Source organism: Nanorana parkeri, unplaced genomic scaffold, assembly GCF_000935625.1.
Source record: "Nanorana parkeri isolate BGI_ZX_2015 unplaced genomic scaffold, ASM93562v1 scaffold1482, whole genome shotgun sequence".
Lineage (NCBI taxonomy): Eukaryota > Metazoa > Chordata > Amphibia > Anura > Dicroglossidae > Nanorana > Nanorana parkeri.
The window spans coordinates 227,747-244,530 of NW_017307750.1; the positions used below are offsets into that span (position 1 = coordinate 227,747).

Sequence of the window (16,784 nt, forward strand, 5' to 3'; positions counted from 1 at the left end):
AGATGATTTAAGTCAGTCACTGCATGGTCACTTAGATATAATTTCAGCAACCAATGCAGAGGCTGCCAATCTTCAGCTGAAATTGTGTGTAGGTGATGATAGGAATAACATCAAGAAGGCTTCTATGTATAAAACCTATATTTGTTTAAAAATAAATTCAGCAAAAAAACAAACACCAAACAAAGCTTTCCTAAATACACCTTACGATTATCGGACGAAACTTTTCGTCCGATGATCGAATAGTCGTACGATTTCCGTACGGCAGCCCCATCCTGCCCCGATGATCGCAAGATTCATTTAGCCGTAATTAACGAAAAGCACCTGGACGAATTACAAAAAACGTGCTAAAAACAAGCTGAAAAAATGCGCCTATAGTACGCCCAGGTGTAAACCTAGCCTTATACATATTTTATTCATATATTTTTTTATACTGTATGTTTTCAGAGTTTGTGTTTATTTACTTTTACTATGCATAATTTAATTTAATATTTTTTATAAACTTTTTTAATTTTTTATATTTATTAATTCATTTTTTATTAAATATTTTTATTTTTTACTTTACTTTTAGGGGCTTCGGGGAAAGATTAGGGGTCTAAACAGATCCCTGATATTTCCCTTTTAAAATAGAAAAAGAGATTGAGAACACAAAGTCCTCAATCTCTTTTTCTGTGTCCCCTGTTATCAATGAACAGGAATCCTCTATGAGTGTTCCTGTTCATTGATAACATGAGAACATTGTTTGTTTACTATAACCACAATTATGAATGAATGGGGGTGATGTAGATCACTCCCATTCATTCATAATTGAGGATATAGTTAACATACCATGTCCTCAATTATGTACACACACTCAGCGATCACTGATCACTGAGTGTGTGTACATTGCTTTTCTCTCTGACACAATGCCACAGCAGGCTGATCGAGCGGTGTAGAGAGGAAAGCCAAGCCTACTGTGACAGCGCTGTCTCCGCCCCCACACCGCTCTGCTGGACTGTGACAGGCGGCTGAGCGGTGTGGGAGGAGAGACGCTGGCCGCTCACAGCGCTCTCGTCCTGCAGCGCTCGGCCGGCTGTCACTTTCTTTTCTCCCCGCTGGAACAGCGGGAAGAAAAGAAACGAAGGATGCGCCAATGTATCGGCCGCAACATGGCTCTTTCGGCATTATGCCAAAAGTGCCATTTCGCCCAATATGTTTCGGCGGCCGATATATATCGGTGCATCCCTAGTAAATATACATCATTCATATTGACAACCAAGTGGACATTGTGACATCAGCACAGGTTTTCAGGACACAAATAAAACTTTACCAATTGATCACACTTATTGCTTCAATTGCTCTTTAATAAGTTATAACATCTGGATGAGAGATTTGAGCAGATTTACCAAAGGTGTTAAGAACCTTCACATGATAAATTGTGTGAATATTTACTTCAATTAGCCAATCATGTGCAGATGAAATATGTAATCAGGAATTTCTTTTTCACACGATTGGATAATTGAAGTTAATACTCCCATCATTTATTGTGTGAACGTTCTCAACATGTTTTGTCTTTACATGGCAGCATGTAATTATCTCCAGTGAGATGATTGTGACTTACCTCTGCTACAGAGCAGATTGAACCCAAAGCTTCTCCACGAAACCCATATGTCTCCAAAGCCCCCAAGTCCTCATGGTTGGTAATTTTAGAGGTGTAGTGTTTGATGCCCATAACAGGAGCATCTGCAGCTTTAATTCCGTCCCCATTATCCTGGACCTCAATCTTGTCAAATCCAAAGTTGTCCTAAAATACAGAAGTTATGCTAAATAATATAAATTAGATCATGTAAGTATTCAATACCTCAGCAAGCTGCTACTTTACTGTTCAACCAGCAAGCTGGAGATGTGTTTTGTCCTAGAGCTATTGAAAAAAATAGGATTTTTGTTCTCACCGTAAAATCCTTTTCTCTCCGTTCATTGAAGGACACAGGGCAACAGATCGTAGATCCTGTATGGTAGGGTATATCGCCACCTGCAGGAGTAGGACGCTAGGCACATAACAAAAAGACAAAAGACAGCCTAGGGGCGGCCCCTGCTGGTGGCCAAAACCCCCACCCGCTGACAAGTCTCCAGTTAGTAACAAGCAGTTAGGAGTGCACCCCCATAAAAAGAGGGCGAGACCTGTGTCCTTCAATGAACGGAGAGAAAAGGATTTTACGGTGAGTACAAAAATCCTATTTTCTCTCCCGTTCATTGAAGGACACAGGGCAACAGATCGTAGATCCTGTATGGGACGTCACCAAGCAGTAACTCAATGAGGGATGGGCAAACACAAACAACCCAAGAAGCACCCAAAGAGACGCCTGCAAAACCTGCCGCCCCAAACCAGCATCCGCCGATGCTAAAACATCCACCTTGTAGAACTAGACAAAGGCGTGAACAGAAGGCCAGGCAGCGGCCTTGCAAACCTGAGAAACAGAAGCCCCATGGCGAAAAGCCCAGGAAGCTCTAACAGCCCTAGTAGAATGGGCAATGACAGGGAAAGGGGGCTCACGCCCCCCAACGGCATACGCCTGAACAACCACATCACAAATCCATCGGGAACGGTAGCCGCCGACGTGGCCCGGCCCCTACAAGGGCCCCCCGTGAGCACAAACAGGGAATCCGTCTCACGGAAAGAAGCAGTAGCTCCCAAATAGACACGAAGAGCACGCACCACATCCAGGCAATGTAGCGCCCTCCCCTTCCTGCGGACCGGGTGTGGGCACAAGGAAGGTAGAAAAATGTCTTCATACATATGAAAAGCCGACACGACCTAAGACAGGAAGGCCGGTCGAGGACAGAGAACAGCCTTGACCCCATGAAGGACCAGAAAAGGTGACTTGTAGGACAAGGCAGCCAATGCAAACACCCACCGAACGGAAGTGACGGCCACCAAAAAGGCCACTCTTTTGGGACAAGGACAAAAGCGGAATCTCCCGAATAGGCTCAAAAGGGGGATTCCTGCAGCACCGAAAGCACCAGGTTCAGATCCCACGGTGCCAAAGGCAAGCGGACAGGAGGAGCAATACGTGCAACCCCCTGAACAAAAAGGTGCGAACCAGAGCATTAGACGCCAAGGGCCGTTCGAAAAGCACAGTCAAGGCAGAATCAGCCCCTTCAACGTGCTCAATGCCAACCCTTGAGCCACACCGCATTGCAAAAAGGCAAGAATGTTGCTGATGGAAAACAATCGCAGAGACCAGGCCCCCGCCCCGCACCAGACAAAATAGGCCAGCCACGTGCGAAGGTAAATCCTCCCAGAGACTGCTTTGCATGCGCCAAGCATCGTGGAGATGACCACATCAGACAACCCTTGGTCCCCCAGGACCCGGCCCTCAACCGCCACGCGGTCAAAGCCAGCGACGATAAAGGATGGAACACAGGCCCCTTGGAGAGAAGGTCCGGACGCAGAGGCTGCCGCCAAGGAGCGGCCATCAACAGCACAACCACATCCGCGTACCACGCCCTCCGAGGCCAACCCGGAGCAACGAGGAAGTCTTCGGCCGCGATCCGTCGCAGAAGCCAAGGTAACAGGTAAAGTGGAGGGAAGGCGTAAATCGGACCGTAAGGCACCTAATGATCCACCAGGGCATCCCCCGGCAACACCCAGGGTTCCAGCCCCCGGGCCACGAACCTCTCCACCTCTCCGTTGAGAAGAGACGCCAGAAGGTCCACATCTGGTTTCCCCCAGCGAAGACAGAGTGGATGAAAAAACTCCCGGCGTAGGGACCACCCCCCGGGCCCATCGACTGGCGACTGAGGGAGTCGGCCTGCCAGGACAGGATCCCGGACACTTCTCGACATGCGGTCACGCTCATTGTGCCGCCCTGATGGTTGATGTACGCCATTGCGGTGGCGTCGTCGGACTGAACCTGAACCGCCAGACTGTGGAGACAGTGCGACCAACGAAGGGACCTGCGAAGCGCCCGAAGTTCCAACACATTGATCGGCCGGCGAGACTCGTCCAGCGGCCACCGACCCTGCACTGGCAGGGGGCCCCCAGCCCCACAGGCTGGCAGCCGTCGTGACCACCGTCCAGCACACTAGACGGAAGGACTCCCCGCGCACCAATGCTGGAGAGTGAAGCCACGACCACAGGGAGGCCGCGTTAACCGAATTTACCTGTCCAGCGACAGGGTGGACTTGACCCACAGCCCCAGAATATCCCACTGGAGGGTCCCGGTGTGGTGCAGAGCAGAAGGCACCGCCTCGAAGGAGGCCACCATGAGAGCCTGGACCTGCATACAGAAGCTAATGGACGACCACCAGCAAGTCCGCAACAGACGCACTTCAGAATGAAGTGTCAGTAGCTTGTCCGGAGGAAGAAAACCCCGGGCTGCGACCGTGGACAGGACTCGGCCCAGATACTCCAGGCGCGGCGAAGGCACCAGACAAGACTTCCGGAGATCCAGGATCCACCAGAACTACTCTAAGGAGCGCACCGTGACCTCCCGAGCCGACACAAGAGAGGAGTGCAACTCCGCAGAAGCAGATCATCCAAATACCCCACGATCGAGATTCCCCCGGCAACACAAGAGCGCCAGAACCAAGGCAAGCACCTCGGTGAACCCCTGCGGGGGCAGCGCGAGGCCGAAAGGCAGCGCCACAACTGGAAATGCTCTCCCCCCACCGCGAAACGAAGATATCGCTGAGGAGACACGCAATAGGCACAGGAAGGTAGGCCTCCTTGATGTAGATGGAGGCAAACAGGTCATATCACCACGGACCGAATTGATTCCATGCGTAAACGACAGACCCGCACAAAAGAGTGTGGGCGTTTGAGGCCCAGGATGGACCTAACCCTCTCTCACTTAGGCACAGTGAACAGATGTGAATAAAAGCCCTGCAACTGTTCCAAAAACGGAACCGGCACGACCACCCCCTGGGACAAGAGGCCCACCACTGCGCGATGAAGATCCGCCAGGCGTGGAGGGGAAAGGCCTGAGGTGGACGAGAAAAATCTGTGTACCGGACAGGGCAGAAAGTCGATCTTGTAGCCAGAGGAAACCAGCTCCCGAACCCAAGCGTCGGAGACGTGAGTCAGCCAAAAGTCCGCCAAGAGCCGATCCAGTCCAAGGTGGTGCCAAACAGGCAGTCCACAGCGAAGGGAAGCTCCGTTAGAATGTTTGTAGAAGCCTGGTCAGCCGACCAGCACGTAAGCCAGAACAAACGGCGAAGCGTAACCGCCACCAGGGTCGCCTCATCCAAGGCCGGGTTGCAGACCGACTCAAGCCCTGCACCAGCAGCTCCACCAAGTCCTCATAGGTGGGGGAAACATGCTCCTCCGCAAGACCCTGGTGCAACATCCCTGCCCACTCCGACAGGGTCTGAGAGACCAGGGCAGAAGCCAGGATGGGTCGCATCAGCGCACCCGACACAGAGTATAAGGCGTGTAAAAAGCGCCTCAGCCTTCCAACCGGTGGAATACTTAAAGGACGGTGATCCACCACCGGAATAAAGGTTGCAGTGTTCAAGCGGGAGACCGGTGGGCCACCCCAGGCGGGGAGGCCCAATTGGGCCAAAAGTCCTCCGCAACCGGCTAGCGAACCGAGAAACGTACTGGAACCGCAAAGAACTTGGTTGGGCGTTTCCACTCCTTATAGATAAATTCATCAAAAAAAGAAAAAAGGAATGTAGTGAAACACCTTGTCGGAGCGCTTGCTCTTATGCGTCCCGAACTGCATCGAGGACAGCGTAGAAGAGCCAGGAGACACCTCAATTTTAAGAAACACACGGACAGCGCGCACCCGTGCCGCACCAAGTTCACATCCCTGAACCATGAGCGCCGACGCAGACCCATCCTCACTGGCCAATTTCGACTGAGAGGAATCTCCCGGGTCCCGAAGAGGCGACGCGGAGGGAAGTTCCCCCTCCACCCCGGACTCTCCAGACATGGCCGGGAACGTCAACGGCAAAACACGTTTCGTAGGGGGCACTACGTCAGGGCGCGTTCAAAGCACGACCCAAACCCAGCCAGAGCAGAGGAAAAAAAAACCCCCCAAGGACAGCGCAGTACCGACCCCCTAGACGAACCTGAGGGGGGCCCCGGGCGACTGGCAAAGGAGCGCAGGCGCACAGAGAGGGGATCCAGAGGGGTCCGCAGAGCACAGCCCACAGCCCTCACAATGCAACCAGAAGGCCTGTCCTTGCGAGCCATGATCCCACTGGTACCAACAACCGCCCACCAGACGACCGCCACGGGCAACAGGGAGACCACTGCAGCACCCACGACCCCCGGCCCTATTTTCATCCGGCAAGGGCAGTGTCCGAACCACGGAAGAGGAGAGCTGCCCCCCCGTTTCCAGCTTCAGCGGCGCCACAGGCCAAAAGGAAGCTCACCCCCATCCATCTGGGGTTGAAAGGAGCCCTGGGAGGAGGTGACAGCGGAGAAAGGGCATTTTGCCCTGATCCAAGATGGCGGCCGCGGATCCGCCTGGAGGCCGCAAACGAGACCGGGGCCTCGAGTAGCGGCCGCGGCACGGACCGCGGCACCCCTGGGCTAAGTAGACAACAGGCCCAGGCGTGCAGGGAAGCAGCGAAAGGCGAGCGTCCCCGACCGCAGACGCGGCGCTGCCAGCCTGCAGGCAGTGTTGTGACAGGCGGGCCAGGACCCCCTGTCATATGCACCCCCCGGGACGAACCCGCAGGCACCCATAGGGACTACTAGTCGCAGCCGACCCACCGTGGCAGAGTCTGCATGCGCTCGACGGCCACCCAGGGGAGACAACAAGGATCCATCTCCATCCAGCATGTCACCCTGGTGACACTTGCTAGAAGAATCGCGAAAAAAAACAGAAGGAAAGAAATTTTCCAGAGAAAATTTTTTAGCTCCTTACTCCTGACGCTAGACAAAAAACTGGAGACTTGTCAGCAGGTGGAGGGTTTGGCCACCAGCAGGGGCCGCCCCTAGGCTGTCTTTTGTCTTTTTGTTATGTGCCTAGCGTCCTACTCCTGCAGGTGGCGATATACCCTACCATACAGGATCTACGATCTGTTGCCCTGTGTCCTTCAATGAACAGGAGAGAAACAGTGTTTTTTCTGCAGTAGAGGTCAAGGATCTCACTGTTCTCATACATGTCTTCCAATGGTGTATGTAGCTGCCGACTTGGACTGACACTGCTGGCCTTCTTAAAAGGAAGGCTGTCTGGCCAAGTGTGGCTTCAATACTCCTGAGAAACAATGAGTGAGCGTCAGAATTTGTTATCTCTAGGTTTGTTCTCATTAGAAACTCAGACAGCATTGAAGCCAACACATTACAGCCAGGGAATTAGCATTCTCAAAAGGAAAGGTCGTCAAAGGCAGCTCCCATTCTTTACTGTATGATAGAGGCACTTTAGGTCAAGAGTCAAAGAGAATACTGCGTATCCACAATTGTCTGTGAGGATGCCCATTGTTCTGACCAATAAAGAGGGGTGAAAGGCAGAAGAAAGGATTATTTTCAAGTTTCTTGGCTCAGGTCAGATTCTGCATAAATCTGGGAAGCTCAGGAAGAAAGAAAAAAGGGGTGTGGGCAGGCACTAGGTGCCTCCATTTCATTTTTAACACCAGCTACGCAGTATATGATAAAGTAGGGGTGGAACATTTACTATGAAATTCAGGAGCTAGCCTGCCTAATCCAGAAGCCAGCGGCATTTTATTTTAGGAGGCGAAGCAGCTTAAATTGAAAACCCCGGTTTCTTGTTTAGAAGAGTAACATAGGGGTCCTTCTGGAGCAGAGAGCCCATGTTGCCCTAGCTTTTTAAAGTAGGTCATAGAAGAAACATGGAAAATAATTTTAATAATTATGCCTACTTTTGTCATCGAAAAGCAAACCATAGTGGCATAGTTGTCACAATTGTATCCTTGCAGAGCTTAGGTTCTAGGTTCAGTTACCAAACACTGACCACAGTCTGCATGTTCTCTCTACGTCTGCATAGCTATTTTCCAAGTTACAAAAAATATCCTGATAGGGTAATTAACCCCTTCATGACTGAGGCCCTTTTTTCATTTTTTGCACCCATGTTATATTCCACATTTTAGGCCTGAAAATGACTTAAAACCCCCCAACATTATATATTTTCTGAATGCCAAGACCCTATAGAATAAAATGGTGGTAGTTGCAAATTTTTATGTTGCGCAATATTAGCGCAACTAACATTCATTAGTTAATCAAACATTTTTTTTATTTACTTAAATAGAGTTCATCCACTTCCTGGTCCACTTTGGCACAAATGATGTAATTGTGCCCAAACATTGCATCTTGGGAAGGTTACATCAGCAGTGCATTTGTGGTAAATCTCATGAGATCTCAGGGAATTACATTTTCCTCCCCTGAAATGATGTGCAAGGTCACATGTCTTAATCACATGTGCCAGAGTTCCAAGAAGTAAAGGGAGATCTAGAAAGTTGCCCTTAGTTAAAATGGCCACTGTTATTAGAATGTGAAAGGAAAGAGCAATAAGGTATGCCAAGAATAAAGAGTAAGAGCAATAAAGTATGTGTTTGTAGATTGTATAAAATATGTTGGTGTTACACTTGTAAATAAACAATACAAATTTTACCCCATTAGATAAAATCAGAAAAAGTTGGAATCCCCATCGTTTTTCTGTTACGTTGTTAGAATTAAACTTAATACGCATTATCCCGGGGGAATATAGCTACATTTTACCAAAACATAAAATATGTCCCTGCAAAAAGAAGTGAAAATCCCACAGTAACTAAATGGCTAGCTTGAGCTAACGTACCAAGTCTCCCTACATCTCATCATGAGGATGTATTATTATTTGTACAAGAATTTCAGCATACAGGTCATTCCGATTTTAACATGTAACAGGGGTGTAAAATGAAGAGAAAACTCTAAGGATTTTTACCTACTAAGAAAACAACACTTTATGCACAGAAGAAAAAAACAAATAAGTGTCTGTTCACTTGAGCATAAAGAATTGCCAAAAACAATAGTTGGGCACCAATAAGGTAAACAGAAAATGTGTTCTACTTGGATACATATAGAGGGTACGAACCAGTTTTATTTCAATGCTGTTAGCATTAGCATCCAAGGCATTCTCCACAAGCTCTTTAACCACACTGACCACAGCAGTAATCACTTGGGAGCTGGATAGTAATCGGATGGTTTCTGACGGCAAGTGGTGCATCTCAAACGAAGACTGCTGAGCAAATACAAACATGACAAAGTAAAACAAATATTCAATGGTTGACTAGATCAACTTTATAACTATAAAACTATTTTTACATAAAAAGACATAACTACCTGTATAAAAACCAAGATGGCCATGAAAGCGTCAAAGGCAGAGATAGCCCAAAAAGGACCCAACATAATGGCCAATAACACCATATTTCCCTGGAAGGATTTACACAAGAATAAGACACAATGGGGGGGGGGGGGGGGGAAAGAGCTCTGTGTTGTTTGATCTGTTTCAGTTTTGGTAAATTCCCCTCAATGTATGATCCTTATAGATTGTAAACTCTCAAGACCAAGGTCCTTCTAATCCATGTGTATGGTATTGGATGGATGGATGGTATTGTATTAGATGGAAGCTTTGAAAATGAGAGAGAAGCGAATTGGTTGCCATCGGCAAATGCTCTATGAGTTCTGTCTGCTCCAGTTTTGATAAATCCCCCTCAGTGTATGATCCTTATAGATTGTAAGCTCTCATGACCAAGGTCCTTCTAACCCATGTGTATGGTATTGTAATTGTACTGCCTACCCATATCTTGTAAAGTGCTGCACAAACTGTTGGCACTGTATACATCCTGTATAATAAGAATAATTTTGGTTAAAACAGACATATGTAAAAATTAGTTTGCAAAAAACAATTCCTTAATTTCCCCAGACCCCCAAACTTCTAACACTCTCTATAAGTAAACCTGTGGTTCTTCACCAGGGTATCTATACCCTTGGGGTATGGGACTGCAGCTTTGAAACAGCATTCTCTTTATTAGCGAACTTGAAATTGAAGTAGAAAAATTTAAATGTTAGATGACATGTGAGCAACACTGTCAAAAGCTGTACCTCGATTTTATGTATTGATTGCACAAAAACAACAGCAAAATCTCACTATCTGTAGCTGGATTGTGTATTTGTGAGTTGCTGTTTTTATATACAGTGGGGCAAAAAAGTATTTAGTCAGCCACCAATTGTGCAAGTTCTCCCACTTAAAATATGATAAAGTCCTTATCATTTCCCTTCAGCAGTTGTGTTTCTAGATATCCATATGTAAAGTAAAATCAAGCTAATTACATACTTTGTAGTCAAACTGGTACCTAATGGGACAAGTGATAATGGAAATTTTGACAGTCTGGTAAAAGCAGCATGGGGATATATTGGGCAATTTATTGGGGGGTCTGTCATCATAAGAGGTTATGAACCCCTGCTGCAAAACATGTTACATAGTTACATAGTATTTGAGGTTGAATAAAGACATTAGTCCATCAAGTCCAACCTATAGGATCTCATTTGTAGGAGTACTTGTACCCCTGTATATTACTGTCCCTTAAAAAATCGTCCAAAAGTTTCTTGAACAATTCCACGTTTTTTGCTGAAATCACTGCCTGTGGCAGTGAGTTCCAGACCTTAACCGCTCTAACTGTGAAGAACCACCTTCGCCCCTTGTGCTGGAATTTTTTTCCCACCAATTTTAGGTGGTGGCCTCTAGTTTTTGTAACGAGTTAATTTTAAATAGTTTATCGCCAATGTTGCTGTCACCATTGAACATTTTGTACATGGAGATCATATCCCCCCCTTAATCTCCTCACCTCCAATGTGAACATGTTTAAATTTAGTAGCCTTGTCTCGTAGCTCTTGTCCTCCAAAGTAAGGTTTAACATAAAACAAGTCACCAACTTGCGCCACTAGATCGATTGTTTATGTGTCGTATATTAATAGTCTTATACCAGTTATAAGAAATTTAAAAAAAATGTAAATCCCATCCCCCCCACGTGCACATACATACGCAAACACGCGATAGTACGCCTACGTGCAAAAACAAAAATTACCCTACATATTGCCATGAACGTCGCAGTGAGAGCAACCATTCTCAGGCCATCAATCACTGTTAACACTAAACTGATGAGCGGTAAAAGCTTTTAAAAATTGTGCCCTATGGGAAATTTCTTACCATTTGCACACACATAAATAAATAGTACAGCTCAAACCCCCCCAAACCATTATATATTTTCTGAAAGCAGAGGCCCTGTAGAATAAAAAAATGCTAGTTGCAATTTTTTATGTAGCACGGTATTTGCGCAAATGTTTATCAAACCAATATTTTTAGGATAAAAATATACTAAAATCAAGTTTAGGGCACAGAAACAGAATATAATAGACAATATTTTGGTAAAATATAAAAGATGGGGTCATGCCGGGTAAATAGATACCAAACATTCAAGCCTTAAAATTGCGCTTCCCTGTGAAGCTGCAAAAAACTTCAATACCCCAAATTTCCCGTAGGGCACAATATGTAATATGTGCCCTACGGGGATATGTATATGTAACATGTGTAGCGCAATTTTCGTTTTTGCACGTAGGCGCACCAACGTGTGTTGACGTATGTACTGTATTTTTTCCGTCTATAAGACACCCCCATGTATAGGACGCCCCCCACTTTTCTTACACAAAATTCAGAAATCAATATTTTCCATGCTCTTTTGTATAACTGATTACATCCAGTTTAAATTTTGCAGAGTAAGACAGCTTACTGATACCGGCATTTTTTTCGTTTTCTGACATTTTTATGGGCTCAGAATGCTCCGACATTACCGCCCTCTGTTGCATCTGGGCACTGGCTACAGGCTCTCCGCAGCATCAGCTGACATCGTGTACATAAGGCTCATGATTGGAGGAAACCTGTTAGCTTGTCTCTGCAATCGGAAGTTTCACTCGTGAGGCTAGTTTGCAGAGGTATCGGCAAGTTTCGCAACCGCGGTTCTCCTCTCGGCCCCCCGTGTATAAGACGCCCCTCCATTTTTAGGTAAATATTTTTAAGAAAAAGTAGTCTTATACACGGAACAATACGTTATGCGCATGCACGCGGCGGGCACTATAAAAAAATTGGGGGGCATTTTTAAAATTTTCTTATATGTTACTTTCATTTTTCAAACATTTTGCATTGTTTACACTAACCTTAATGCTATCACATAGGGGGCTAACAAGCCACCCTATGTAATATCAGATAGGATGTGATAGGACCCCAAAGAAGCAGATATCTGCTTCCCTAGCTTCTTCTCCTGGCTCTAAGAGCCAGAGAATGTACACAGTGACACCGGAAGTCATGAAAGCCGCTGAATCTCTCTCCGATTGTTGCGGGGACACACGCCGAGCCGGTATAGATGCCGCATAGCTTGTACATTATCACCCAACACCGGCTGTTTAATCACTTTTGCAGGCTGCCGTATATATACGTATTGCAGACCAGACATGGTTAAATGATCCATTTCTTTTTGTATCACATCAGGCAGGTATTGTAGTACATAGTTGATTGTAGATCTAAAGAAGATCAGTTTGGATAGTGTACGGTGAGCCTAAAGTGGAAGTAAAGTGTCCTAATTGAAAAACTGCTGACAGGCAGGATTTTTAAAGCAGAAGTGACTGTGTACGTCTCTTCTACTAAAAAAGATCCTACATGCCTGTCAGCATTTTTTTCTGTGCAGTTCAGTGCACAGACCCGGCATGCCGAGATGTAACTGCCATGTGCATATATGGGAGTTACATCATGCTGGCCGGCCAGCTAAACCAGACGCCGAAGCTGGGAGAAAGTGGTTCCGGAGGGGACAGCTCTGTGTTAGAGGGTATTCTTTAGGTAAGTGGGCTATAATGTGCTGTAGGCTGCGCATACTAGAACATGATGGCAAACACCCCCAGGGCTTATTTATTTAAATCCACTTCTGCTTTCACAAAAAAATGGGCTGTGCATAAACTAAAAAACACATCTAGCACTTCCATGCAACTTTATATCAACTGATGTAAATGTGCACTATGTGAAGCACTGAGTAAATTTCAGGCGCTATATAAATACCTGTAATAAATAATATCTCCAGGAGAAAAAACAACTAGGGTCTAGTTGCTACTAGCAGCAAAAATATGTATTATATTACTCATTAGTAAAGAGGAACTTTACCCACCAATTTAATGTCTCACAAAACAGTTATTTTATGGCGTGCCAACAGTCGAGGTTGTCACTGTGCTTATTCCAGCTCTTAACCAACTTTCAAGCCCTCAAATAGCTGATCACATGAGCAGCACCATGGCAACTGAAAATCAAAATAGAGGCTAAGATGGCACCTTCCTTTGCTGTAATGAATACGAGGTTGTAGTCCCCCTTTAAGAAACATGCAATAACTCCTACAGGACACTGCCAAGTGGCTGCAATACATTTCACATCACTGCTGTTTAGATAAACAGTGCCCTGGCTGCCTTGTAGAATACTCCAGTTCTCATTGACCACCTAATAGGACCATAAAACAGCATGTAGTACGCCTTCACATCGCCTGGAAAGATAAGATTCCTAATATACCTGCCCCAGTTCCCTTCACACTGCAGGTAGATGAACCATCTCTGATCCACGTGACCCATACACAGTGCTTGGACGCTGGTTGATGCCGTCACTGGGGTCTGACATGTGGGAGGGAGCATACCCCGTCTGCTGCTGCAGCAGCACAGTTCGCAGGCTGCCATACCTCCTTATATCCAGCAGGGGGCAAAAGAGAAGTGTTATTCATCTGCTGCTATGAACTGCCTCCTGGGTTACAGCTCTCTGGAACCCGACTGTCCGTTCTCAATAAAATCACAGCGCCTCTACAAAGATGGCGACTGCAGCTGTCTAAAGTGTGTAAAGTTTTGTTGAAGTGTGGCAGTCCGTAGTAATGATGGCGGCGGTAGACGTGGAAGAAGAGAGTGTCTTGGCCTCGGTGTTTCGTAGCAGCTTTCCGGACAGCTGGCGGGACAGCCCAGACTTCGCTGCCTACCTGCTGGAGCTCAGCTCCTTCGGGGTAGACAAGCTACGAAGGGAGCCGGAGCGGCTGAGCGAGGAGCGGGCGCAGATCCTGCAGCAGACCCGGGAGCTGGCCTTCACCCACTACAAGACCTTCATCCGCACTGCCGACTGCACCGAGCTCATCTACCGGGACTTCGGACAGGTGGAGGACAATGTGTCCCGACTACTGGCCAAGCTGCCCGGCTTCCAAGAGACCTGCAGGTACCTTGTCCCTCCATCACCACCATGTCATCTCCATCTTCCTACTCCCCATACCCCTGTCACCTCCATCTTCCTACTGCCTGACATCCAGGAGATCTGCAGGACACCACCATATCACTGACCACATACCCCCTGTCATCTCCATCCTCCTACTGCCTGACGTCCAGGAGATCTGCAGCACACCTCCATCACCATCCTATCACTGACCACATACCCCCATGTCATCTCCATCCTCCTACAGCCTGACTTCCCAGAGATATGCAGCACACCTCCATCACCATCCTATCACTGACCACATACCCCCATGTCATCTCCATCCTCCTACTGCCTGACGTCCAGGAGATATGCAGGACACCTCCATCACCACCATATCACTGACCACATACCCCCATGTCATCTCCATCCTCCTACTGCCTGACGTCCAGGAGATATGCAGCACACCTCCATCACCATCCTATCACTGACCACATACCCCCATGTCATCTCCATCCTCCTACTGCCAGATTTCCCTTCGATCTGCATGTACCTTGTCCTCCATTACCACCATATCCCTGTCCTCCAGAGACCTTGCCCATCCAGTATTATTGTCTTCTTCTTATACCCCTGTACCTTTCCTGCCATCTGTATTGCCACCATGTGTGTGTCCTCCGTCCATCAGTCAGTATTGCTCCTGTTGGCAAGACTTGATTGTCAGGTTTCAGCCGTCTGTCATTTTTGCCTCTATCTCCTTGTCACCCCAGTGTGTAAATCCTGCCCCCTTCCCCCCTCTTTTTCTGTCACTGTCAATTCTGCACCCTCCTGTCTCCATTTCCTAGTCACTTCTGCTTACCTTACCTTGCTTGTTGTCTATCCTCTCCTGTCACCTGCTGTTGTCTTTAGATTCTGCTGCTTATGTATTATTCTGTATCCTCTCCTGTTACTTCTATCACTTCTGTCTTTGATTTCATTCATCCTCATTACTGTCATCCCCTGTCTTCTCTCTATTGTCACCCGCTCTCATGTTGTTGCCATTGAGATTGCACACCCCTTTTCTGTCACCCTGTGTCATGTAACAAATGTAAGTAGACTGTTGTGGTTTCAGGGGTTTTGTGAAGCAGGCGGAGGATATCAGTGCCAGTCGGCGTATGAATACACTGACTCTGAACCGACATACAGAAATTTTAGAGATCTTGGAGATCCCACAGTTAATGGACACTTGTGTACGTAATGGATATTATGAAGAGGCTCTGGAGCTCGCCGCCTATGTCAAACGCCTAGAGAAGAAACATTCCTCTATACCTGTCATCCAGGTCAGTTTCATTGATCGTCTAAAAAAGCTCAAAGCTATTCCTCTTACTCCTACACATGTGTATTCTGCAGTTGGTTTTCATGTGGAAAAAAGTTCACTGATCACTTAGCCACCAAATGGCTGCTTTAAAAGAGAACTCAAGCCAGGCCAAACCCTTATATTTTTGGCTTTAGTTCCCTTTTTGGTCACAGAAGGACATTTACTAAAATACTCCTGTGACCCAAATTCAGCATGTAGGGGCTGTTGCCTGCTATATGCTGACAGTGCAGAGCCGCACTGCAGCCGGCAAGGATCCCAATCCACCCCACTACCTGATTGACAGCTGGCTCTATTACAGTCCTATGTACAGCAAAGCACAGACTGGGAAAGGGACACACGGAACACAAGAAGCCAGTCAGTTGTGCTGTAGTGCTAACATGCCGATAGAAGGAGAAAGCAGAGTGACGGAGATTAGCTCATCCGTATGCTGCTTCTTCTTTGACTGTCCAGTCAGTAATTCTTCTGCTCTGCCAGATAGGACTTTGCTTTGTGGTAGGACTAGGTAAATCTCAGGACTGGATGGACAGAAATACAAATCCTTTGGAAAATAAAATGGCTTCCGTGTAATTATCCCCTTCAGTGACATAGCTTCAGAAATTGGGAACCGGAGCAATTTTGTCATTTTTGCTGCGTGTTTCTTTAACCATAATTTCCATGTTCCTCATGCATTCCACCTACACATATTCTTGTATACCTTTTTTTTTTAGAGGACAAAATGGGCTTTAATTCGATGTGATGTATGCATATATACTTTTTTTTCTTATAAAAAAAGTCAGAAAAATAAATGTTTTCACAGTTTTGGCAATACTAATGTGTACATAATTAGTGTAGCTAACTGAAAGTAATTCATAATAAGTTCTTATTTATCCTGATTTTATAGGGTATATCATGCCTGGGATTTAAGATTATTTTGGGAGTTATAGGTCGTGAAAAACAATTGTAGCCTTCTCGGTACTATATCTTTTTTCCTTCTTCATTTTTTTTTTTTTTTTACATGTTTAACCAGTTGACATCCGTGTTGTTATACCCCCCTTCCCATCCAGGCCATTTTTCAGTATTCAGCGCTGCTGTACTTTGACATTTATTCCGTTATGCAACGCTGTACTCAAACAAATTTTATACCATTTTTGGGGACAGATAGAGCTTTCTTTTGGTGGTATTTATTCACCACTGGGGTTTTTTATTTTTTACTATATTAAGGAAAAATTACCGAAATAAATAAAAAAAAAAAAACAGTTTCCCCTCTATTT

General features: G+C 46.4%; 2 protein-coding genes across 3 annotated transcripts in view; one reads left to right on the forward strand and one right to left on the reverse strand.

Annotated features, from left to right (window-relative positions):
* The window catches only part of PMS1 (PMS1 homolog 1, mismatch repair system component), an 88,927-nt gene extending 75,345 nt beyond the window's left edge, over nt 1-13,582 (reverse strand). For both annotated transcript variants that reach the window (XM_018570232.1, XM_018570234.1), the window contains exons 1-3: nt 13,527-13,582; nt 9,018-9,164; nt 1,598-1,780 (exon numbers count right to left, since the gene is read on the reverse strand). In XM_018570232.1, coding sequence (XP_018425734.1) covers nt 1,598-1,780; nt 9,018-9,149 — 315 coding nt within the window. In that variant the 5' untranslated portion in view covers nt 9,150-9,164; nt 13,527-13,582. The remainder of the gene's footprint in view (nt 1-1,597; nt 1,781-9,017; nt 9,165-13,526) is intronic.
* Nucleotides 13,583-13,843: 261 nt separating this feature from the next.
* Nucleotides 13,844-16,784, forward strand: part of COG8 (component of oligomeric golgi complex 8) — a 9,718-nt gene continuing 6,777 nt past the window's right edge. The window contains exons 1-2 of the mRNA XM_018570229.1: nt 13,844-14,207; nt 15,289-15,496. Of these exons, the coding sequence (XP_018425731.1) occupies nt 13,876-14,207; nt 15,289-15,496 (540 nt within the window). The 5' untranslated portion in view covers nt 13,844-13,875. The remainder of the gene's footprint in view (nt 14,208-15,288; nt 15,497-16,784) is intronic.